The following is a 26,944-nucleotide window of genomic DNA, read 5'->3' as shown; positions in this document are numbered from 1 at the left end:
GCAATAAGAACCACACAATTGACAATACAACTGATGTATGGTCTTTTATTGTATTTTCTCATAATTGTATTTTCTCATAATTTCTTTTATTGTATTTGTAAATCTTTACATTATTACTGTTTGTTTATGTTTTAATGTACTGTTCTTCCAACTTACACCTGAAACAATGAGAATATTGCAAAAGAATGTCCCTCATATGCACACTGATATTTCCATAATATTGTTCAGTATTTTGGCATTCAATTATATGTATGAAAATAATGGACTTAAATATACATCAATAAACATCAGAGACATACTTAGTGGAAACCCTGGAGACTAGTGTTACCAAGCATGCCGTAAGATGTATCAACGCCATAGTGTGGGGGGGGGGGCTCTTGCAAGCTATGGTAATATCCAGAAATGAAGTGAGTATTGAGTTTATATTTAAAGTGAAAGTTAACCCCAAAAATAACAATTCCTAACATCATTTACTCCTCTTGTTATTTCAAAGCTGTATGACTTTCCTCCACAGAGCGAAAAAGAAGATATTTTGAAAAATGTGGTAAACTGGGCCCCATTCACTTGCATTGGGTTGTGTCCATAATAGAAGTGAATGGGGTCCAGAATATCTTCTTTTGTCATCCAGGTTGAGGCTACACGCTGGTGGTGGTTTGAGGGGAGACCCCCCACATATGATTGTAAAGCGCTTAGAGTGTACACCAACACACAATAAAGCGCTATATAAATGCCTCATGCATCCATTTATTTATTTTGTTTTCTGAAGAAAAAAGAAAGTCATAAATGTTTGAAATGGAGGATGAGTAAACGAGGAATGCATTTTCATTTTTGGGTGAACTATCACTTTAGCATCGTCACTTGTTTACAAATGACCTGAAATTATTATGAAATCGCTGGTTTGAATATGTAATCTTATTTCTGGTATAAAAAATAAATTCCATAATACTCAAACCTCCAGAGTAGTTTTCCAAAAAGAACATTTCAAACAAAAATAAAACGTCATCATTCTAGTCATGTATGACTATTTTCAGAGCCGTTGAAATACTATTTCCAATGTGAAACCCAAAAGAAGATATTTTGAGAAATGTCTCAGTGGTTTTGTGTCCACGGAAGTCAGTGAGATTCTGTGTTGTCCTTTAAAATATCTGCAGAAGATAAAACGTCATACAGGTATAGAATGGCACAAGGGTGAATAAATAATGAAATCATTTTCGTGTTGTGCTGAACGGTCTCTATAAATGAACTGAATCTTTTTTATTGGCAACAGCGAAGAACATAAACCCACCCATGAGTGATGAGCATCCCGGTCTCATCGCATTTTGTTAAAAATTTGTTTTACAACAATGATACGTGGTATTATAATCCATTCATATTAAATCATTTTAACACCAACATATGTGTCTCATGAAAGCTATTGTAGTAACTGTCATAATCTCAGTCTGCTGTCGGTCCTGTTGACTTTTCTGAAGGTTATATTACAGATCCCGCCGCGGCTGATCAGGAGTCAGTGCGCCGCAGCACATCCGGGTGTCGCCGCGAGAGCGCATGCGCGTGTCGGTGATTGCAGCGCTCTGCGTTTCCGCGTTAGCAGCGGGGGGAAGCGACCGAGGGGAGGGTACAGTAAACATCCAGATCGGCCAAACCTACACCGTCCGTGGCACGATTACGATGCAAAACAAACGATAGTCGACCTGCCGTCGTGTTAAGGGAATGAGTGCGGGATTATGACATCCGTGCGGGCATGAAGACGGGATGACAACACCGCCTGACATGTGAGGCAAAACACAACCACAGCGCGCGCTTGTGTAGCTGCGTCTCCGCCACTTTCCGTTTATGCAGATTTTGCGTTGAATATCGCGATTGCCGGTGGCGACATGAAGAAGTTTAATATCAGGAAGGTGCTGGACGGTTTGACTGCGGCGTCCTCTTCCTCCTCCGCCGCCGCCGCGTCCTCACAGACGGGAAACCGGGAGAATGACATGGTTCAGGAGACCATGCAGTCAGAGCATTTCCAGCTTTGCAAGGTGTGATTGTGTACTGTGCTTTAATAAAGTGTAAAGTAGTGTTTGTGTTGAACCTTCAGTGTTGTTGTCAGTGGCGCGAGACCGATATCAAACCGGTCAAAGTCGGTCGTCGAGTGGAATTATCACCTCGGGTGAGTTTAATCGACTTCAATCACGTCGTTGTCCGAGATGACAGGTGACAGGCGGGCGGGGGTTATTTTGGGATGCATTAATCTGAGGTGGACATGACTTTTGCACGGTGAGAAGCGGAATGAGATTAAAGTTATCACGAGACAATCTGATTGACTCATTCTGTCAGAGATGAAGGCGTGAAAATCTTGTCATTCCAGAAATACTTGTACCCTAATGTGATTTAAAAGTGTGTCTATCTTAATTCGGATATAAGACATTTTATTTAAAATTGGTGTAGTACTAGAAATTACTCAGTTTACTATAGTAAATACTAAAGTATACTTCTGTAAATTGTTATGTGGGTTCTTGAAAATAAACGTGAGAATTGATCTGATTTGCCTTTGAAAATCTTAATAACTTGCCGGTTGACCCCTGAAACAAAATGAGTTTAAAGGTGAACGCAGCACCTGTTTCAATGTGAAATGTTATTAAATATTAAATGTTTGCACACAGTTTCTTGATAGCCATGCAAAAAAGTATCATGGTACTGTTTTGCTTATTTTCTCACAGGATTATGGTTCACGATTATGACATTAGGTTGACGATTAATCGTATATTAAATAATTGCGATTATGCCGATTAATTGTGTGTTTTAAAGCTTTGACAATGTAAAGATTAATGACACTTAATTTATTCAAGGAAGAAAATATATTCTGATTTTTTAATTAATAGTATTTTCTATTGAGTGACTTAACAGAAAGACTTGTCTCGAGCACTCAAGCTATAATGGAGATATGAGGATGGTGTTATCAATTTATTGAATTCACTTTTGGCTTGTCGCAGGTATTTTGAATATCTCATCAAAAATCTTTCCAAGCTAGCTCGTATGTCCTTTGATCAATGTATGACGAACGCAAAGATTCTTTAAATTATCTGTGTTTGTCTTTCACAGATAGAATTTCACCGCAGAAGCTTAAAAGAGCAAATAATGATGACGGGCTAACGAATTTCATCGCATGTTGTAACGCAAAACCTGTTCTGTTTTTACAGACAATACGACATGGCTTTCCCTATCAACCCTCTTCTATGGCTTTCGACCCCGTACAGAAAATTCTGGCTATTGGGACACAAAATGGAGCCCTAAGACTGTATCCTTTGGTTAAAGGCTAGCAAAAGCCAAGCATACTTGGACAAGTAAGTGTCAAATCAAATGTGTATCCGCTTTTACACACAAGCAATCTTCCTACCTGTGTTTGTTGGAAGTCTTGATGCTCACTTTAGTTTAGTTGCTTGAAGCATTTGCAGTTTTCTGATACTAACCTCCACAAAACTTTTGATTGCATAAGTGGTTGCAAGTAGGGAAAGACCAGTAACAACATCCTCTGGTGAATCAGCTTCTAAGAGTCATGCTGTTCTCGCAGGAGAAATGAATATTTACCCCAGAGAAGCATCACAGGAGCCACTGTCTCGATCTATCATTAAAGCTGAAGGAAAGACACCGAAGCTTGTGGGAAAATGAGCCCGAGCAGATCAACATGTCTAGGATTTGTGACTGACCGACATGAGCTTTTAAATAACCGTTGATGCAAATTTCTAGAGAGCCACGTGGCTGATGGCAGCCAGACTACAGTATGATGTTAAAGCAGTCTTGATATCTAATAATAAAACCCCATTGACATCAAAACATCAATGACTTTTTCAAATCCCTTAAAAAAAGAAACATATTTAAATTCTCTATTAACGGTGTATTAGACCTTGACAAGCTATGTTGCAGTATCGCTATAAATATTAATAAATCCCACACGTTTGCAAAACTGCTCATATACGTTATGTCTCTGTCATAATTAAGAGGGTCAATTTAGTTAAGGCGGTTAAAATCAAAAGAGCGAGTTTCGTACAGAGTCAGATTCTTGTTTTCATAAGCACATTTCCTAGAAGCGTAGGGTCTTTTTTTCTAGAGGAGTTGCGCTCATTAATGACATCTCCGCTGTGGCATAAGCAGCTTTGCCGCCATATGTCGCGCAGCTCGTCTCATCATTGGTGCTGCCGACTGTCTGCCAGAAAACCACCCAACACGTGCTGGAAACATCACTGGTCGTGCTGGGCACGTCTGTTAGAGTGACACACGCTCGGCCAAGCGGCGGCTTGTTTCAGAATGTTTTCATGTTCAGATATTGGCCATGCTATTATTTCTGTCAAAAACAACGAAGGCGAGATGATGCGATGGCACAAAAGTTCCAAACAACATTTTGTGCAGTTTTATTTCGCCCGTTAAATGTGTAACCAACCATCCTGCAACAAACGCTTTTGATCTTCTACAGAGTTTGTTTGGTTGCAAGATTTGATTTTCATGTGGAGAGTGGGAGACATTGGCATTTTGCTTACATAAAGGCGGGTTGTGTATCATGAATGACTTTACTCTGTCAATGGAACTCACAAGCTACCCACCACCAGGTCATTGTTGTGAGGTCAGTAGTGTTATGTGCTAAAGCTGTTGCTGTTGTTGGCGTGCTGAAGTGAGCTGATCTGCTCGTTGTCATTCAGCCGATTGGGCTATTTATCAAAAGACAAGATGAATCGATTTGCCTCATTGCTCCCAGCGTTGGGAAACACGCCCCCAGTTCAGCCGACACAAACTCAATGTGGTATTTACGAATAGCAAATATCTAATTTGACAGGATTCTTGGCCCCTCGTGTCTTGGCTGCACCATAACATGTGATAAGAGCTCTGTTATATTCCACACTACAGCTGCTTGTTAGTTTGCTCAATTACAGAGCTGAGAAACAAACATTTTTTTTAATTTCATGCATGAATGTGTTGCTAATTGATTGTCGATGAATGTTTGTTGTTCTAATTCTGTGCTATCTAATGAAATCGTGTGCATGTTGAAGCAAAGTCTTCAAGCAGTATCAATCGCTGAAAATGCAAATGTTTAGGAATAACTAAAGTTGAGTTTGAAGTTCGCCTTTTTTCTTCATGATACTTTGTACCACAATAGAAATCAGATTTGTTTTACCTTTTTGTGCGAAATGCAGTGCTTTACATAGACTTTCTAGTGAGGAAATCATCTTTGGCATTTGTGGATAGAAGCACCACAAACCACCGTGGTTTACCAAATGAGGAAGTTGCTCTCATTGTTTGAAGAATGTAGCTTTCTTACCTTCCCTCCAAGTCTTCTAGTTGAACACAGTATGCTGTACAGTTAAATGGACTTTATACAGTCAGCTGATGGTCTGGCAGGGTTAAAAACCACGTGAATCAGAACACGCTGTACCAACATCATGGCAGTGACATTTTAATGCACAAAGACATTATTGTTTGTTCCAATTAAACAAATTAAATTGTATTATTTTATTGAAATACAAACCAATGAGAAATATGTCTGCAGTAGGAGGTGAAACCCAGACTTCCTCTAGAGGAGGAAACGTGTACAGAAAACATATCTTACATTTCTCTCTGTACATTTGCTTTAACAATGCTAAACTTATAAAATGAATGATTAGGGATTAGGTGTTAGGAATTCATTAGTGGTATTTTTAGTGTCGACCGCCCTGTGATGTGTGACCCTTTCCTCTTTGCTCTTCTTGTAGGCAGCGGTTGGCAGCATCCGGCTCCAAGAGCTTTAAATAACGACCATTTGAGACTCCTCCAGAGTTTGTTTAAGGCACCAGGGCCTGTTTGATTACTGTTCTTAATCTTGTTTGGACAGATCCTCGCTCTCCTTTATCACTCTGAAACCTCCTGATGTCCTGCTTAGACAGAAGAGAGAGGGCAAGCTATGAAGTCAACACAACAGTTTTATAGATATGAGACAAAATCTCAGATTCAATTTCAGAAATCATATAAAATAGATTTTTTTATTGGGAAATCAAAACTTAGAAAATTGGCTTTGATAAGTAATTGATGTCATGATATTCAAATGATGTGGATTTAAAAACTGATGGATATTAAGGTAATGATTATTTATTCCTTTGGTGGCAAGTATTGGCAGAATGGACTGATGCCCATGAGTGTGTTGTGTCAATGTTCTAGGTCTAATATTCCAACTAACGACCAGTCAAGTTTTTTTTTTTTGACGGATCTGATAATGTGCATAAGAGGTGAACTAAGTTTGATATAAAATTGATCATAAATTTTATCCAGTCAAACATATGAAAAAGAGGCTCAAAAATCATCTAAAGGATTTATGGTCCAGCATTGTATATCTGAATATGTTTTTGGTTATAATTAAAATTATAAGTTTAAGATTATAAGTCTTTAATTGGGTTGCCCCGAAGTAATGAACCCTAGACAAAGGACATGAAGCCTCATAACCACATACTGTAAAAAATAAACTTGCTACATAGAATTTGAATTGTGAAAGTTTTGTTCAAACTTTCGCTCTGCGTTCTCTGACTAATTCTCACCTCCTCTTTCAAGCTTTTGGGCTTATAACTCTGCTTCCTACCTTCTATTTTCTCCTTTGAGAGAGTTTGGTTCCCAGGAGCAAATATTCATAGTTGCAGGGAAAGTTGACAAGCCTGTCTGCATGCTTTAGCTGCATTGTAATCTTTTGCACTTAAGGGGTGTGTTATTAGCGCATACAGTATGACAGCCTCCTTATCAGATTGCACGGCTGTTTGCTCTCAGCGGAAACCCCTGTTGTTTGAAGTGAGTCATGCATTGTGATTGGCAACATGATGCTCCAGAAATTGTTGCCAACTGGAGTTTAGAAGACATTAGAACCAGAAACCAAAAATGCAGTATTTAAATGAACATATGTGTTTGTTTTACTTGAGCATTTCATTTTCAAAAGTGTCTTTGTTTACAGTTGCATTGATGTATTATGTATTATAATATATGATTATTTTAGGAGCAAAAGACAATTTGACTATAGTTAAGTTTCTGTTTGGTTTGACATTGTAGCAACTGCTGACGAAGATTTGTTTGTTTGGGCTGATTTGAGAGTTGTTGGCCAACCCTAGCAGGGCTCTCAGAGACACAGAGCCGTGAGCTATGGACAAACTGTCTGGTCAAGGGCCTGAGTCATAAATTAATAATGAACTCGTGGTCCATTGCAACTTGTTTATAACGGCTCCCTGTAATTTATTTAGTCCGTTTTCCAAATATGGTGAAGGCCTGCTGTGTGAACCGCCATGTTGAGTTTCCCATCATTGCATGTGAAGGGAGAGGACAAGTTTTAATTCTCCATCTGTCTGAAAGGATGCTAAATGTCATTGACTGGACAAAGCAAACTTTTCTATATCAATATCAGTGTTTCAGCTATTATCATTTACTTACTATATATTCATTACTTCCGTGTTTGTGGTGGGAATTATCCCACTTCAGAGGTGTATTGAACGCAGTATTAAAACTGATGTCGTGAACATGTAAATTAGCATGTGACGTCACCAAGCGCCACAGTTTCACAAAATCCTAGCGGAAACTCTGATTATTATTTTGCAATATTGTTCTAAGTTTGTCGATGTTGGAAGCAGTTTATCTCAAAGCATTTCATCAGCCTGCTCCTCTAGGCCACATTTAACATATTTGAATTGCAATATGCCATAATAAAAACACATATCGGGCATAGTGATGTGCAATATTTCCATATTGTTGCATTTCCAGTACAATGCTACTCTAAAATGACTAAATGTTAGCTTTTGTTACTTGTTTATAAACCGTAGAGAAGTAATGCAAGAAAGTAGTAAACGTCGGTTGGACTCCAGATTTTTTTCCACGTTTGCGTTCTGCCATTTTCTTGTTCACATACCGTTTTATTGTTTCATCAGAAAGGTGAACTCATCATGAGTTAAACGGCTCTTTTCCTGTGCAGTCCTGCCATCGCTCTTTACCATAATTGATCTGTTTAGCAGAGATAAATGACCTCATCCGCTTCCTGTGTTAGACTAAGCAACAGAGTTAGTAAATTACAGGCGGATCACAAAAGCTAGTACGCCGAGAACTCGGGTCTTGTATGTCTTTTCACAGTTATAAGTCACATCAGAGGAAATGAGTGTGCTGTCGCAGGAAACCGCTGATTCAGTGCGGTGGAGAAAGCCCAGTGTTTACTGCACAGTTTTTTTGAGTGGCAGTGCGCTATTGTTACTCTATCTACAGCAAAACACAATTGTATTATCCTCAAGCTGGCAGTTTGCTCTCTGAATAAAATGTGCTTAAAACGTGTTGTACAGTACTATTCTGTGCGTGCCATGAAGTCCAGTTCATGAACAGACGACTCCTGTTCTTGTGGTGAATCATTTAAGAACATTGCTTCAGTGTTGTATCGGCTTTATAGGAACATTTGCACTGCAGATTTGACAAGACGCTGCTAAGGGATTTTGGGTAATCCTTTTAGTTAAGTCAATGGACCAAGCCCTTGTTGATGTGGCGGCGCACAGGCCTCTGGGAACACAGATTCCCTTTAGTGCCTCGCTTTGTCAGTTTACCCTCTTTATTCTGAGTCATTTATGGATAGCTGAAAGGATGAGCTTTGTTCAAGATTTATACGTTCATTTTTAGATGAACTGGGCACAGTCTTTAAGTTCCACAAATGAACATTTTAATGCCGTTATTTCAATAATTAGTCCACTATAGGATGTATAGACCTGAACTGAGCTGTACACAGATTTGGCCGAGCAGGAGTGGAGTGTTACTGTCAGCATGAGAGCGGATCGGCCGTCATCCAGCTGGGGTTTCTTGTCAATGAAGTGAGTTTTTCCTTGAGCATCTGTGATTTTATTCAATTATTCAACTATTGTTTAGTGTGTTGTGAATTAGGCTGTACATTTGAAATGATTTTGGATGTTTTTATTTGATAGGGAGCGCTGGTTAGTGCTTTGGCAGATGACAGTATTCATTTATGGAATCTGCGGCAAAAGCTACCAGCCATTCTCCACTCGCTTAAATTTAGCAGAGAAAGGTGAGTATACTCTGAAGATGTCTTAAGATGTTTTCTGCCTAAAAATGGAAATAGATGGTCAACATGAAGTCAAAATGTATTCAGATTTAATCTTTATAAAAGAGGCTTTATTTTGATTATTCAGAGAACAAAGAAAATTTAATTCAAGTGCAATTACCTGTAATAACTTTGCCCAAAGTGACTTTTGTGTTAAAGGTGGGGGATTGATTTGAAAAGGTGATATCTTAAGCCTGCTAGCACTGAAATTATAATCCCACCCGCTATGCGATCGCCGTCCAAAGATACACCTCCTCCAAACAAATGAATGTATTTTGTAAATCCACATAACAAATTATAAACTAAATTGATTTAATTCTTCTCGAAGCATGTACATACCTGTCCAAAAGAGAGAGCAACCGTGGTATTGTCTTTCAGACACTTTGCCTGCCGTAGTTGTCTTCCTCGTGTAAAAACTGAAACCATTTTAGTTTTTCCTCTTTCATGATCCAGATGATTTTTCGTCACTTATTTGCCAAAAACTGACTTTAGTTTTGTAGATTTACTTGTTGGCGCTTCCGCAAGATTGTTGCTGATTGTTCACCATTCTCCCTACATTGACACAGCGGATCTGAGCGTACCTGCACAATTTGTCTGCGTGAACAGGGTGCGCAGTGGGATGCAAAATACATTGGCTGAAAATGTACACATGACCAGTCACAGCCTTAGGCCAGAACGTTTTGATTGGGCGAATGTCTTTTGTTCCTATGCCTTTCACAGACGATATATAATTATAAAATATTATTTGACCACTATAAAGAGATTTTCAACCAACATGACAAAAACTATCTCTACAGGATGACCCACCCTGCCTTTAACTCACATTAAGCAGTAGCCAAATATCAATTTATTCTTTCTTATAAACAACTTTCCAGCCTTTCATAAAATACAACTGTAAAAATACACTTCAGAAGTCCTCCGTAATCAAAATATTTCTAAAACTGGTTTCCAACAGCTACTTTTCACAATTCTGATCGCTCTCCATTGACAAACTGTGTTTCTAAACTTTGGTAAAGATTTTATTTTATATTTTTCTTGGGTGTCCTCAGATCATCTGATACTTGTTATGGTTGTTGCACAACAGAAGTAATGCAGTGCTGTCACCAATGTTATATTGGGTGATTTATCAACTATGACTCATTCATTTTGGCAGATTTCACTATGATGTTATTGCCGTTTCATCCTCAGAGCACCCTGAAGCACAAATCAGTCTCAATGTTCACCATTTCATGAGATAATGGCCATAAATATCTCACTTTGGTTCTCTCGTTGTGTTTTGACAGGATCACGTTTTGCCATTTGCCCTTTCAGAGTAAATGGCTGTACGTGGGCACAGAAAGAGGGAACATTCACATTGTCAATGTGGAGTCCTTCACCCTCTCAGGCTACGTGATCATGTGGAACAAAGCCATCGAACTGTGAGTGTCTGAGTCTGTCTAGACACAGCAACAATTATCTCTCTTCACGTTTCTGTCCTCCCCTCTCCCTCTCTCATCTTTTAATGTGCTGTGAAACGTGATTGATCATTTCACAAGTTATATACGATTTATTAAGGCATGAAACTGATGTGATGTCATTCCATATTGACATCTAGCAGCAGTGTCGTTCATTTCTGTTACTTCGCCTCCCAGCACTGTAATAAAAAAGGGACCGGCGACAGTCATAGGCAATGTGAACGGGACTTTAGGGACGGCCATCGTCTATTTGTCCCTAGATCCACTTGTTCCATCATGGCAGAATCATTTCTGCTGTCAGGGAAGCCTGGAGATGGTTCATGAAACTCACATCAATGGTTTTTGCTGTACCCAAACCAGCAAGCAATGGGACTTAAAAATATTTTTATAAAATATTGTTAAAAGGTGTTGGCACATTTTCTCACAATAAAGAGACGGATAAGAGCTCTGGGTTTTCTTCAACAGGTCCTCGAAGACGCACCCTGGACCTGTAGTTCACATCAGCGATAACCCCATGGATGAAGGAAAAGTACGAAGGCATTTTCCCAGAGAATAAACATAATTCTGATTGTTCAGATCACATCATGTTGCGTTTCTTTCACAGCTTTTAATTGGTTTTGAGTGTGGCATAGTTGTGCTGTGGGACTTGAAATCAAAGAAGGCTGATTATCGCTACAACTATGATGAGGTGAGGCCTTGTATTTCATAGTAAAACTGGTAAAGAAATGCATCTGATCAATCATATTTATTGTGTACAAACGTGTTGTATCGAGAGCAAGTACGAACAGAAACTTTAAACTGTGTGCATCTTAACAACACGTACACAATAGTATTTAAAACTGAACTAATATACACGGTGGCCGATAGATTTTGAAGAGTTATCAGAGACCTTATGTGCGGTGGGATTGAGATATTTATTTCTTATGAAAGCTCAGCATATATTGACTTCTTGTCTAAGAGCTTGAGAGGAAAAAGAGCTGATTTATTCAGAACTTCAAGACTCATTTTTTGCTGCGTCGTAGTTCACATGACCTGCTTTCTTTGCGTTTCATCACTTCTCCTTTGGTCGGCCTGTAGGCGATCCACTCTGTGGCCTGGCACCATGAGGGGAAACAGTTTGTGTGCAGTCACTCAGATGGCACGCTTACCACATGGAACGTGCGCGCTCCTGCCAAGGCAGCTCAGATCATTACACCGCATGGTAAGCTTCTGCACAACAAACCCTGTTCCAAAAGTGCAAATATAAGACCTTCAAGGTGAAGGGCGTGAGTTCTGCGCCAGACGCAGCACAAAACAAGATTATGCAATAATGGAGTCGGTACTGGCCGCTAAATCAAGTCATTATACACAAAAATTCATAATCTTGAATTCATAATCTTGTTTAACATCAAAGAAGAACATTTTCACTTATGTTGCTTTGGGTAAAAGCACTTGCTAAAATGTATACGTTTAATTGTAATATTTACTCCCAGGTAAACAAGCCAAGGATGGAAAGAAGCCCGAACCGTGTAAACCCATCCTGAAAGTGGAGTACAAAACCACCAGAGCAGGGTGAGATTCAGCATGATGCATTCACTTCAGACTGATGGAGACCGTCTTGCACAATTGTTTATGTTTTATGGATTTGACAGGTGTAACGTGATGTATTACGCATGATCGACATACCTACAATGTAAAGCTTCTCGAGTTCCTGAAGTTCAGTTTCATGTGTAATCACTGAAAGAAATGCTGATGTTAAATCCTTTTGCTTCCTCCTGCATCATGGAACATTGAGATTTCTTCATTTGTTTTGTCAGGGACCCTTTCATGATACTGAGCGGAGGTTTGTCATATGATACAGTGGGTAGACGAGCCTGTCTGACCGTGATGCATGGCAAGAGCACTGCAGTGCTGGAGATGGACTATCCTATAGTAGATTTCCTCACTCTGTGTGAAACCCCATATCCAAATGGCAAGTCACTGACCCTCCTGTAACCCCGACCCCTTTCCCATAACCTTTATATTTAATACGGTGTCAAGCATGATAGATGCCACAAAATGTAAGGGTACGCACAAGAAGTAATGATGGATAACATTTTTGCAACATTTTTTATGTAAACACGTTACGCAATGCAACATAAAAAACTTGTGTGATGAGAGCGGTGACTCGCTGTAAACATGTGGTTACTTTCATATGACTGCAAGTCATGAAGCAGCACAAAATGTTCAATATATTCTTAACTGCCCAGATACAAGTGCATTCAGATCATCGCCCTCTTCATTATGGTCCTGTTTAGCCAGAATCATCTAAAAATAATAATCCAGCCTGAACGAAGTCTCGAACACGTTGCATAGACTCTCTTTGTATTCTAAAATAGATGAATCAATAATCAAATCTAAAATCAATAGTAATAAAAGTAGTAGTATTTAATAATAAAATCAATAATCTTTTCTAAAATAATGTGTTCACGCAGATTTCCAGGAGCCTTATGCTGTTGTCGTCCTACTGGAGAAGGATTTAGTAGTTATTGATCTTGCACAAATCGGGTGAGTAAACACCCGGCGTGATGCACAGCAGTTATTTCTCTCTCGTCCACACACTGATGTTTAATCACCAGCTCTCCGATCAGGTATCCCATCTTTGAGAATCCATATCCTCTGTCCATCCACGAGTCTCCGGTGACCTGCTGTGAATATATTGTGGACTGTCCAGCTGATCTCATCCCTGCACTTTACTCAGTGGGCTCCAGACAGACGAGGCAGGGCTTTAGTAAGAAGGTGATGCTTAGGGCCTCTCATGTGGACAGATAAATAGGATTTTTTGGGGGTTTGTGACGAAATTGATCCTTAAACTTATTTGTATAGGAATGGCCTATTAATGGAGGTAACTGGTGCCAGGGAACACTAAGTTACCCAGAGATTATCATCACTGGGTAAGTGATCCCAAACTCTCTGCTGGAGCGAGAAGACCTTTAACATTCAATAATTGCGCTGGAGAGGAAAGTGACCCCTCAATTCAGGACTGTTGTTCTTCTGTCTTTTGAAAATAACAGACATGCTGATGGATCAGTCAAGTTTTGGGACGCGTCGGCATGTAAGTTTCTCTCACACATACAGTCAGTTTTTATATATATAAATCTTTCAGCTTGACAAAAACAGCAATCAGACCCATGCACAATTCCTCCCGGGCCTGCTGTGATTGATCAGATAAAAAGTAATATCAATCAATAAAGATAATTTGATAATGGATTAAATAATAAGGTCTCTGCGGTGTGGTCAGTAATGTTGCAGGTGCTGTATAAACTAAAGACACTGAAGGTGTTCGAGAAACCCCGCGCTAAAGAAGAGAAATCCAGCACTGAGATTGTAGACGAAGATCCGTTCGCCATCCAGATCCTGTCCTGGTGTCCGGAGAGCCGAGTGCTCTGTGTGGCTGGAGTCTCGGCTCACGTCATCGTCTACAGGTTCAGCAAACAAGAGGTCACCACTGAAGTGGTTCAGGTCTGACCCGCATTTACATGAACGCGTTCAGTAGCTGCTTTTATTCAAAGTGACTCACATAACATTTAGTCTTTGCATTAAATGGGCATTTGCATTCTCCGGGACCAGGGAACCCACGAGCTTGGTGTTGCTAGGGTTGTGCTTTATAACTAGAAGAATATATTAAGGGTAGGATCTATATATAACTCCCACATGGACTGATTCTTCTTGATAGTTTAATGCACAGGACTGGGGCTGGATGATAGCATTTCTACATGCCGTTATGAGTACTCTGAAAATAAATGAGCAATATGGACAAAAGTATTGGGACACCCTAATAAACAGGTTTGACTACTTTAGTCATTTCCGTGAGCACAAATCTTAAAGGGATAGTTCACCCAAAAATACAAATTCTGTTATCATTTACTCACTCTCGGGTTGTTTCAAACATATAGAAATGTCTTTGTTCTGTTAAACACAAAGTAAGATATTTGTAAGAATGTTAACCATTTTCATCATCCACTACCATAGTTCTGGTAAACACAAATGAGATATTTTGAAGAATTTAGCAACACAAACATTTCCAGGGATCTTTGAGTACCATTTCATTTTTCCTACTATGGCAGTGAATGATGTCACAGAATTGAAAAAAAGTTCATTCTTCCAAATATCTTTCTTTGAATTGATCAACATGATTATTAGGAAGGGGCGTTCTAATACTTTAGTCTCTATAGTGTGTGAATTTGTGTACGAAGTAAATAACACTTGCCCTCTCTGTATGTAGCTTCTGGAGATGCGTATGCAGTGTGAGCTGAATGATGTGGAGTCTCCAGAGGGCCCAGGTGAGCAATCCACCGTTTCCACTCCAGGAACCTCATCCAGCCCCCAGAGCAGCCTGCCTCAATCCCACCCCTCCACCAGCAGCAACAACTCCTCTGATGGTCTCCGAGACAACGTGCCCTGTCTCAAGTACGTCACCTGTGTGTTTGCCTACAGGAGGATGCTAACTCTTAGTTGGGCTGTGTTCGTTTGACCTTCTGCTTTATGTTGTGTGTGAGCAGGGTTAGAAGTTCCCCTCTCAAGCAGTCTCCAGGTTATCAGGTTGAGCTGGTCATTCAGCTGGTGTGGGTCAGCGGGGAGCCCCCACAGCCCATCACCAGCCTATCTATCAACTCCGCGTATGGCCTGTAGGTCGCTCGTTTACCAGAATGATGATATTAAAGTTTTACGTATTTGTCTCATTTATTTGTCTTGTGTTGCACAGAGTTGTTTTTGGTAACGGTTATGGTCTTGCCGTAGTCGATTACATCCAGAAAACTCTTCTTCTTAACGTGAGCATGGCTGAACTCTACTCACCGTCGGATCCTCACCAGAGACAGCCTCACTCACCACGCAAAGCCAGACAGCCCTCTGCAGGTGAGCGTCAACCTAGCCTCGCCTTTAACTAACCGTCAACTTCTAACTAACAATAACCATTGCATGGATGTTGCTGTCTGTCTCTCTCTGTGACTCGCCGACATGATTATTACTGTATAGTAGGGCTGCAACAACTAATCGATAAAATTGAAAATAATCCATAATGAAATGTGTTATCAATGAATTTTATTATCGATTAGTTGGTCTGTAACGTCACTTGCGAGCTGCGCAGTTATAAATCAAGCGCGTCTTGTTCCCTTTTAAAATGATGGTTTTAGACGTGTCTCTCCATGCAGCATGAGCTGCGTATATTAGTAAAACACAATTTGTGGCGTTTGCACTTTGCAAAGCACATAATAGTCTTAATACCCTGATTTGGTGGTTTATTTAGTTCAGAGGTGGGAAGTAACGAAGAACATTTACTTCAGTACTGTACTTAAGTATAATTTTTGAGTATTTTATAAATTTGAGTACACATTTTTTATTTTCCTTTTTACTGTACTTCACTACATTTGAATGACAAATATCTCACTTTTTATGGGTATAAAAAAAATATTTCCTTGGCCGACCCACATTTGGGACTATTGTCAGTTGCTTCTTATATGACACACCTGAATCATCTCACCTGGTGTGTTAATAGAGACATTCACAACATTTTGGGAGAAGGCTACAGTTGTGTATACTTTTCCCATATCTGATTTACTTATTATAAGCAAATATTGTAATTACAATTTATCAAAGAAATAATGACTCAAATAATCGAATAAAAAAATAAGGTTAGTTTCAGCCCTACTGTAAAAGCAAACGGTATACAAGGTGTGACGCATCTCTGACCGCCTGCCCCTAATCTCACAGAATGATGTCTGATTTCTGTCTGCATGTTGTTTCTCTTTGTTGTTTACTCGTCTGAGTTTTAATCTTTGACACACTTGGAGCCCAACAGACTGAATTCACATCCAGTACTGATAATTGGTTGCTCACACATCAGTTGTGTCACAATCATAACTGATAGTTTTGAGTAGATTTGAATGGATGATTTGTGCCTGGCTAATGTCGGAGATGTTGACTTAATGTCACTAAACTGTTCCGTGTCCAGTCTGTTGTCTCTTGGTGTTCAAAGGCCTTCGAGCTGTTGGATTTGTGTCAATGTTTTGTCTCACCCTTTCAATATCCATCTCTCTCTGTGGTTTCACAAAGACACTCTTCATAAGAAGTCTTGCATGTCCGGACTCTCTAACTTTTATTGTGAATCTGTGAAAAAGCTTCGTTCGTCTTACATCAGTAAGTCACACACACCCATCAAGGTCTTTTTCTTCTCTTTATATCCGTCTGCATTCTTCCGTTTCACTTTCTTGTGTGTTTTGTGTTGATTTTGAGATGTTTTCTGCCTGGCTCTTCTTTTTACATGTGTTTGTTTTCGACAGGTCTTTGTGATGGAAATGAAGGACCTGCTGCTCCGGAAGAGAGATGCAAATCCCCGACTTCAGGTAAGGAAACCAATGCCACAGTCTATTTCTACAGTTTAAAGGCTGTTCACAGTAAGAGGAGTTCTTCCTCACATCAGTTGCTGTGAGCTTCTCATGCGATTTGCAGAAATAGAGCCACTTTGGATTGTTTAATCAAACGTTTAGCGCATTGACTCGAAAATGAATCCCGATGTGAACAGACATAATGTATTTGTATTCTTTTTTCCTTTGTGTTCAATTACACATAGGGGTGTTACTAGTAAAACAATAATCAAGGCACCTTGTTAAAGAGTTTTAAATTGCCATGAGATTACGTTGGATAGTCTCTTAGTCTCTGTGTCACTAGTTGTGCCTTAAAGACTACGTTTACACGATGAAAAACTGAAAACTTTTTCCTTTGCATTTTTGAAAAGTTTCATGTACACATGACAGTGTTATCAAAAGAATCTGCATTTACTCGGATCTGAGCAAACAAATAAAAACGCTTTATTATGCATGCCAGGTCAATGGATGGCGCTGTTGCACTATAAAGAAACACTTAGTGCCTTCGTACAGACACACACCCTGTTTTAAAGGCGGGGTGTTTGATTTCTCATAGCCGTTATTAATGTTCAAATCACCAAAACAGACACAACCCCATCTTTCACCTTCGTCAGCACTCGGCTTGATTAATATCCACCCTGTGCACCTTACTGCTGATTGGCTACAAGGTTGTTTTGTTACTTCGGACTGAATTCGTCTAAACAAGCGTTATTCGGAAATCTGACACCCCGCCTTTAAGGTAAAAGTGCCTTTAATACACTTTGTCGGTGTGTATGTATGTTTATAGTTTGTGTAAATAAATGCTATGTCTCGAAGTGGTGCAGTAAATCTACTTTTTGTTGGAGAAATGATGATAACTTTGTCACGCAGTACAAACATACAGCATGGAAGCCGCCATTGTTGTTTGGGCAATACTCATGCATGCCTACATAATGAACGCGTTATACGCATACATATGACTTCATCATTTTTGCAAAACACCACCTTCAGAGTTTATGCGGAAACGATTATGCCGTCTTTTCCAAAAACCTGCCCTTTGAGACCCATTTAATGTCCTCAAAAACGCAGTTATCGTGTAAATGAACAGCCAAACCGCATAAAAAGTTTTCAGTTTTTTCTCTTGTAAATGTAAGATGTATTGACAAACAGCCAGTGTAACCCCAGTGCATTAGATGTAAAGTTCTAGTGGGGTTGAAAAGTCTTTACCACAGCAAAAAGAAAAGAATGTACAGGCGTAGTCAGAATCCCAGTCAGGTGTGCTGAGCAGGGAGATTTCACATAGAAGGAATTTGACTTTGATATGCAGGTCGCTGCCAAAAATGACATAAGACACCTTTGGCTGTCTGAAATTGTTATGCGGGCTGTGTTGTGACTTTAGGCTCCGGTTCACCGTGCAACTCTGATGAAGACACCAAACAGAAGTTTATAACCAAGGGTACGGTCCATGAAATTACACACGTATGTCAGAAACACGCTCAAATCTGTTGTGCCGTTCTTATCCTTGACTGGTTCTTTTAAACACATTTTTCAGTGATGTCCAAAAGCAGGCTGATCTCCAAGAGTGTTGCCAATGACTTTGGTACTGTACCATGTTTATATTACAGCGGTCTGGGGTTAGCTCTGGGACTCTGCACTAATCCAGCGGGCTGTTCACTAACCCAATGAACTAACCAAAGAAGCCAGCCAAAATGAAAACGGGGTTGCTTAGGTGCAATGCTTGGTGGTGCAATGAATGAATGAACCTTTGAGAAATCGATCTTGTAGAAAAGTACTGCTTGTGCAGATTTCACTCCTTAACCTTTAGGCTTGAACCCATTTCGGATTATTAGCTGTCGTGGCCTCGGCTGCATTAAGGGATACTGTTAACCAATGCCAAATTCCTTTTTGTCATCGTTTTCTGTTGCTGATAGCGCAGCTTTTCTGAAGTCTTGCCAATAGTTAAAGTGCTAATTCAACAGCGTGAAATATGAATGAAATCAAAGTGACTAAATGTAAATGTAAAGTTAAGGCCATGATTGCAAATAACACTGGACTTGTGTCATCTTGTTATCAATTGGGATGTGGTGTAAGATGCTCTCAATGAAGAACATGACCTTCTGTGTCCAATTCTAAATCTCAAAACCATTGAAGTGTGTTCTGATCAAGGTTATTTTAGTTTACTAAAAATCTAACTTTGAAATAGTCTCTGTTCATTGAAATCTATTCAAATATTGACATAATTTTTTTTTATAAAACTTAATTTAAAGAAAATGTAAAATGTTGCCTCAAGAATAAACTGAAATAAGTTTAAAGCACTAAAATTATAATTATAAACAAAAACTAAAATAGAAATCAATTAATATTATATAGCAACATAAAAATAAAACAAATAATTAAACTAAATAGCCTTTTTTATAAAACTAAATCAAAACTATAATAACAGGTTCTGATGTCAGGTCACTCGTATTACATTTTTTACTCGATGCAATTTTCATAGAAAATGAGTTGAGAATGCCATTCCGTGTTGACTTTTAATCCTAAAATGGTCAGAATCATCGCTGTAGATGGTTTTCTTTGTCTAATCTTGTTTACATTACAGGCTTTCTGTCCTCCGCTGTGCTGCGTTTTAAGGGTAAAACTACACAGGGCATCGAAATCATTATTTCAGAATGATCTTTAAAAATCATCGACAGATTTACGTACACTTGAAATCCTGAGGTTTAGGAATGAAGCACCTGGTGTTCTGTTGCTTAGTGGGTGCTGGTTTCGCTGCCATTAATCTCAACGCAGTTTTCCGGGCATGAATCTCAACCCTTGTTATGGTACTAGATTGGAACATCTTTTATAATGCTTCTGGTGGGCTCATTGCTGCTCTCTGTCTTCACTGTTTAGCTGATGAACTCCTCATTAACCTGCTTATTTTTCCCATTAATCAATGGACTTATGTTTCTTTCAATGTATCATGTTCGTCTTGTTTAACAGAAGTATGTTTAGAACAATGTTATTCTTTTTTCCAGCTAAGATATCCAGGAAAATTAGCATGATTGCTGATCAGAAAGATGGTAAGCGTCTTGTTCTCTCATTCATTATTTCTAGGAATGGCTGTAATTCTTTTACAGGTGATTTGTCTCAATGCCGATGAACCCTGAAGCTGCGTCTGGTGGAGATGTGAAGTTGAGCTCTGACCAAACCACAGATGGCCTTGCATAGCCAGAACTGAGTAACGTCTGCTCCTGTTTTATCTGTGCGTGACGCAGTGCATTCTGGGATTGCGCCTCACCTTCGTATCATACTGCTTGTTGTCTACAACAGCTTTTTGTTGGCATATCTAAATATTACAGCGATGGATAACACACTAGGTTTTGAGCAGAGCTTCTGTATGCTTTTATTGTGTTTAAACAGAAATTAGGTAGATCGTTATACACCACACTCACTTTTTCTCATGTAGATGGGCGCTTGCGGCGTCCCCGTTCTCTCCTCAATAAGACACCGTGTCATGTGACAGAAATCAGGAGGAAACATGCCGTTTCTTTCAGTGAGGTCGAACACCGTGAGTGGCCCCGTCACGGCTGACTGAATGCTCACTGGATCCTGAAATACTCTTTTTTGCTTCCTGTTTAACTCCTCACTTGTTTAAAGATGTGGTTTATGTAATACGCACAGCATGTTTGGATTTTGAACTCAGATCTCATATTCAGGGCTGCGCATTATATTGAAGCTATTGAGATACAACAAATGTGCAAATCGCAATAATTGTAATAACTGAGTGATTTAAACACACATGCTTTCATGAATGTGTATGAGAGATGATCAACAATTATATCATTTTTAGTTTTAATATAGTTCAAATTAATTTGACAAAACTTAAATGATTATCGTATCTCACATCACATTATATAGCAAGTTTTCATACTGTCTATTAGATTTTTACTTCAGTATTGTGCAGCCATGTCATGTTTTAAACAATAACAATAATCTGTGTGTTTTAATCCTTTACAGCGGAGCAGATGAGCACTTACTGTTGTGTTTGTCTGCACTGTTCTTTATTTTATGTCAATAACTTTTTTATTTTTTTAAATGTTTACCCCAAAATCAAAAGGAAGAAAATGTCATTCATTCAGAAAATTCAGCCTGTTTTGAATATGTTAATATTATATTTGTGGCAATTAAATACATTGTAAAACTTTGCTGTAGTTTTGCCAGTAACTTACTGTAGATTTAATTAGTACTTAATATACTTTCCAATTAGTATTGTTTTCAATAAGTTTAATCAAAATCAAAACACTTTGACTTTTGAGATTCAAAGTGAGCAAAAAGAGACGGGCATTAGCACAGCAACACTACATTTTTATCTTTATTCCATGTAAAAATATTTAAAACTTCTTAAAGTACGATACATTTACACAACATGAAAGTGACCCGAGATATTTAGTCTTGTTTTATGAAAGAAAAATACTTAAACTAGGTACTTTTATGCTTAAAGCAAAATTGTACATTAATTCTACAGTAAGTTACTGGCAAACCCGCTGCGAAATTACAGCAAAGTTTCATAGTGTAGGTTTCTCTTTCCTCAGACACAAAACATCATGATGTTTTAAGATTATATAAAAGTTGTCGTCTAAAATTGGTTTTATTAACAAGGTATAAAAAACTTTGTTTTCCATGCAGACAAAAGTTCTCTTGATTTTGGGGGAATGTTTGAACTTTTTGTGAGATCCTGCGAGACTTTCACCGCTTTAGAATTTGAGTTCATGTTACATTGCTCATATAATGCTTCTGTTTTCCTGAGGGTGGCTTTAGAGAAACTATACTTGTGTGTCGATGGCGTGTTTGCAATACATGCAATATTATTTGTGGCTTCTATGGTTTCGGTTATCCTGAGATGGTTCTGATAGGACTAATTTCTCACATTTTGTGTTTCATATTTGTCCCTGATGGCCTGCCGTACTCAGACGCCAGAGACAACTCGTTCAGCCGCTCGCGCAGCTCCAGCGTGACTAGCATTGACAGGGAGTCACGTGAGGTCATTTCCTCCTTCTACTTTTGTGACTCCCTGTCCAAGAAGAGTGAGCTGGTGGCAGTGCCCAGTCTGTGGGTGGGCACATCTCTGGGCAGCATGCTGGCTATTGCTCTCGCGGTGCCCTACGCACCGGAGCAGAGGATGCAGCAGTCTGTGGGAATCTCTTTCTGTGGTAAGACTGTGTTACGGTTTGCCTTACGCATGGACATCTTAAAAAGATGCTCACCGGTTTGACTTTATCACAGGTTTGGTAGCGCGTTTAAAGGGAGGTATTTTGCGCATGGTCCAGCTGGACTCCAGCGGCATCCTTATGCCCCACGTTTACGAGCCCTGGAATGACCCCAACGCCCCGGACGAGGAGAAAGAGGGACAGAGGAGACGCTGGCCCACCTCTCCGCTGTCGTCTCAGGAGAACCAGGACTGCCAGTACGCTGTGGTCTGCTCCGAGAAACAGGCTAAGGTGGTGGCCCTGCCCTCGCAAAACTGCATCTATAAACACAACATCACCGAGTCGTCCTTCGTTCTCAGAGCGGACGTGGTGACGGTGAGCGCTGGGCTCTGCATCGCCTGCTTCTGTGCCAACGGACACATCATGACCCTGAGGTAACGTGAAGGACCTTCTATTTACAGCTCCGACACAGAAGATAAAAAGGCATCAAAGATTGTAAACCGTCTTTTTTAGTTTGCCGAGTTTGCGGCCGCTGCTGGATGTCAACTACCTTCCGCTGACGGACATGAGGATAGCCAGAACCTTCTGTTTCTCCAACCAGGGTCAAGCCCTGTACCTCACCTCTCCCACCGAGATCCAAAGAATCACCTACAGCCAAGAAACATGTGACAACCTGCAGGTCAGCTTGATTTTATGTGTGCTCAGTACAGTATGTTTGATATTAAACAGTAAATATGACTGTATCTTCAAATGTCTGACTTGTGTAGGAGATGCTTGGAGAGCTGTTTACTCCAGTGGAGACCCCTGAGGCTCCAAACAGAGGTTTCTTTAAGGGCTTATTCGGCGGCGGCGCTCAGTCCTTAGACAGAGAGGATCTATGTAAGCCATCTTGCATTTAAAACCGGAAATGAATGCCACCTTTATAAACGTCTGAATGATCTTTGTTGTTCTTTGCAGTTGGCGAGACGACAGCTGGCAAGGCCTCACGCAGTTTGGCGCAGCACATCCCAGGACCGGGTGGCATGGAGGGCATGAAGGGGGCAGCGTCGGGTGTGGTGGGAGAGTTGGCGCGGGCGAGAATAGCTCTGGATGAGAGAGGACAGAAACTGGGCGAGCTGGAGGAGAGGACAGCGGGCATGATGTCCAGCGCAGACTCCTTCTCCAAACATGCGCATGACGTAAGATTACGGCCACATCACTCATTTAAGCATCTGTCAGACATTTTACTGTTTTGATTGGTGACCCGCTGCTATTTTTAGCATGTTCATCATCTCTGTTTCCTCACCAGATTATGCTCAAATACAAGGACAAGAAGTGGTACCAGCTCTGAGGTTCCAGCAGACCCTCACTTGAAGACAGCAGATCCATCATCTCGGTTTCTTTCTTCTCTTCCTGTATATTTCTCTCTCTGATGTCCAGTAACTGCCATTGTCACCCAGCACAACGCCGCTCGTGCTGAAGAAAGGAACGTCAGGAAGGGAAGGAACGGATGAGCAACACGCCCAAATGTCCCTTCTTTTCTGGTGGCGGTTGAGTTTCCTCTCAAACGGATCCAGAGGAGACCTGACGCTGGTGCTGCCCGCTCCTGTATCTTCATCAGCCATGCTGTCATTCTCACTGCCATTCTGTCTGCAAAGAAAGTACGAAACAAAGCATTGTGGGACATTTAGGGGAACGAGACGATTACTGTGCAAGGAAACTTAGACAAACAGCTCACAAAGGACTAAAGTCTGCAGGATTGCCAAGCAAAAAGCTTCTGATAATCTGTCACTAGGGCAAGCGTAGATTGCGTCTGTTGGTTTCAATTTATGAAGTTAGCATTTCAATTTCTTTTGTTTAGGTTAATTATATGAGCCGTTAAACATGCCGGATTGTCTTACGTACGGTGTGATGAAGTACCTTTTCATTTCATCTCTAAAGGGCTGAAAGTTGATGTATTTACCACAGATCATGTGATTCTTTTGTCGTCTGGCCCAGAGATGCTGATCTGATCATGTTTATCCTTCAGAGGATGTGTTTGTTTACATGGATCAGATCGGACTGATGTACCTGTGCAGCTGATGCTGTCTAAAGGAAACGTCAAGGTGTAAATTCCAAGACACTGAAGGTCACGTTTGTCTCCGCAAACATTCTTTTTATGACGGTGAAGCACTCCGCAGACGCACAGCTTTCATTTATGTAACGTACAAAAAAGGTCACGTTAGCATCAGTACTGCCTTTATGAGATAAAAACAGCGCGTAATGAGAATGTAACATAAGTCCCACAGATGAATGGAATGATGGGTCACCGCTTCATTGTCCAAAATAATGTCAACGTGCAAAAAATAATTGACACCTTTTGTTTGTTTTGTTTCCTGTTTGATCAAATGTGACCTGCCTACGCTTTCGTGAGATTCACTGAAACTTATAACTTATATAAAAAAGTTATATAACTGGTTTCACACAAACAGAGACGTTCCTTTTGTTCTGAGCTTTCTTTTTCTTTTATGAAGCCACTCGAACGAGAATTCAGAAGCGCAAGGCATGAATTTCATTATGTGCCTTCTGATGATGGACATGTCCTCTCTATAAGAGCTTACCAATGCGACATCTGTGGAATGCGCAAAGCATATGCAAAACATTTCCCATGATGCAACAGCTCCTCTGCTCCCGGATAAGGATTCCTAACGGGCAGAGCGTGTCTGTATGTTTTAAGGGGACTCAAAGTGTTAGATTTCATCCTATGTCACTCAGTGATTGTTGTCATGATCAGTAAAGGACGGATGAATTCTTCCTCACGTCAGTTTATTTTCTACGAAGCCTTCACAGCGGACTAATGCATGAGCTCGTCACCTCTCACAGAGAGTTTGAATATAGCTGAATATCTCTGTGTGCCGCAGTGGACGTGAGCAAGTACCACTTCATGTCCAATTCAACTCGATACTGTCGGTCAGCAGCCCCCCCCTCTGGCTTCTTATCTGCATTTGCTTTGTGACCCATGAATATATGCTAACCTGGACCTGTGTGTGTGTCTACGTGTGTGTTAGTGAACATTCACGTATTCCACGATATGTGTATGTTCATGTTTATATAAACTAAAGATACAATTCATTTGTCGAGATTTTGATTGTGTTCTCAAATCTTTTTTGTTATTTATGAGGTGCAGGAAAATGCTGCTATTTGTGTTGATTCAGTTTGTTGCTTTCCTGTCAGGCATATCAAGGCTTTTCTGTTTCTTGTTTTTGTTTCTCACATTGCTGCCAAATGTTGTACATATGAAAACTTCTGAAGACAAACTTGAGAGGGATGATGCTGTCTGTCCATGACCTTGGGAGACTCCAAAGAGTTGCATTGCTGTTAATGTCCATCCTTCAAGAAAGGAAGGGAAGCCTCCCATCTGCAACGGTTTTATTATTTCAAATACACATCATGGCGTCTACACACATATATATATATATGTATATATATATTGTGAGCAACTTGGCGTTTGTGTATTTATCTACCATAATGGCCATTTGCAATGACTCTAGCTTCTCCGCTTCATATTTGTTTCTTTTCTATGAGCAGTTCCTTGGTTTTGCACTATGTGTTTGATATTATACGTACATCCATGTCATTTATTAATATTTTTGTAGTTTGTATTGTCAATTTCTTTATTATTCACGATAAGAATGTTAACATTATTTTTGGGCATATTTTTATTTTTTATGAAGGACCAAAACAAGACAAATGCTCAAATGTCAGTGGTGAACATGACAGGGTGCATCACACTCTCAGATTTGTCCTCATTGTCAGTTTAATGATATTTGAATATATTTATACATTTGAAATATACAGATATATAGATAAAAATATATATATATATATGATTTACTTTTGATTTCAGAAATTTACAAAGGAATACTTTAATTATATTATTTGAAGTGAAGGGGTGTGTTTTAAGATGATACTTGGCTTGTGTACATATGAATCAGATGTGGAATTGAAACACTTTTATGCTGCGCCATCGGCTCGGTTGTCTAAGAAGAACCAGATGATTGTGAATATTCATTGGCAACTTCTGTACTGTTTGACCTCTGATTTCTCTTGCACAAAAGGCAGCATGACATCCTGTGTTTACAAACTTGAAACAACCTGCATTACGTTTTTTTATCATCATTTGTTGTTTATGCTAGTGAGATGTTTGTAAATGAACAAATCACAAGTATTTACTCTATATTATTATAGGCTGTTTAAGTTCAGATTCTTTAACATTCTTTGAACGTAACTAGCTGATAATGTACCCCAGAAAACATGCAGTCCTGAAGAGTTGATTTTGTCAAACAAGTTCTTGGGGTTAAATAATGTGTGGGCTTGCCGGTTTTCTCCTCATAGCCAATTTACTGTACAGTTTTACTAATCAAACTTTCACATGAATGTTTGTCTTAATCTGCTGCCGCCCAACAATTTAGGAAACATGTTTATAGACATAACTGTGCAATGGAAAATAAATGTAAAAGAAAGATGCAGTTCTTGCAGTTTTGATTGGAGCACACGTCATGATACTTGCTGTGGCCACCAGATGTCACTGTTTCACACCCAAAATCAGATGTTTTCTGGCTCCCAAGAATGAAGTTCATTTAGATAAGGTCTACTCTAGTAAATAAAAAAGCCCGAAAAAACATGAACTCTTTAAACCACAAGAGAATTTAAGAACGTATGCATCACATATTGTCAGGATTTTAAGAAGATCTGAATCAGCGAACCGTTAAAGAATTAACAAGAGGGTGATGAATGATATAAAGCGTATTTTCCTAAAGCACAAAGTGAAAATAATGTTTTTTTAAGCATTTATGATTTAACCATTTATTTGGTAATATTAAAAAAATATCTCTTATGAAACAGTCA

General features: G+C 39.6%; 1 protein-coding gene across 4 annotated transcripts; it reads left to right on the top strand.

Moving 5' to 3' along the window:
• The first annotated feature begins 1,559 nt into the window (after positions 1-1,559).
• On the top strand, positions 1,560-26,565 carry stxbp5b (syntaxin binding protein 5b (tomosyn)). Of its 4 annotated transcripts, XM_056767236.1 has the most exons (28): positions 1,560-2,024; positions 3,186-3,283; positions 8,744-8,825; positions 8,937-9,037; positions 10,357-10,491; positions 10,993-11,056; positions 11,132-11,215; positions 11,605-11,728; positions 12,000-12,078; positions 12,324-12,478; positions 12,981-13,053; positions 13,137-13,284; positions 13,372-13,439; positions 13,560-13,600; positions 13,787-14,007; positions 14,771-14,955; positions 15,048-15,173; positions 15,251-15,402; positions 16,827-16,889; positions 18,289-18,345; positions 18,442-18,489; positions 19,907-19,951; positions 21,842-22,081; positions 22,155-22,512; positions 22,592-22,757; positions 22,846-22,957; positions 23,036-23,256; positions 23,367-26,565. In XM_056767236.1, the coding sequence occupies exons 1-28, from the start codon at positions 1,875-1,877 to the stop codon at positions 23,406-23,408; spliced, it is 3,438 nt and encodes a 1,145-aa protein (XP_056623214.1). In that variant the 5' UTR covers positions 1,560-1,874; the 3' UTR covers positions 23,409-26,565. The 4 variants fall into 4 exon arrangements, with proteins under 4 accessions (XP_056623214.1, XP_056623215.1, XP_056623216.1 ...); XM_056767237.1 differs by lacking the exon at positions 18,289-18,345; XM_056767238.1 differs by lacking the exons at positions 18,289-18,345; positions 18,442-18,489.
• The last annotated feature ends 379 nt before the right edge of the window (positions 26,566-26,944 follow it).

The sequence above is a fragment of the Triplophysa dalaica genome, chromosome 15 (genome assembly GCF_015846415.1).
Source record: "Triplophysa dalaica isolate WHDGS20190420 chromosome 15, ASM1584641v1, whole genome shotgun sequence".
Taxonomy (NCBI): domain Eukaryota; kingdom Metazoa; phylum Chordata; class Actinopteri; order Cypriniformes; family Nemacheilidae; genus Triplophysa; species Triplophysa dalaica.
This window is presented reverse-complemented; position numbering and strand designations above follow the sequence as displayed.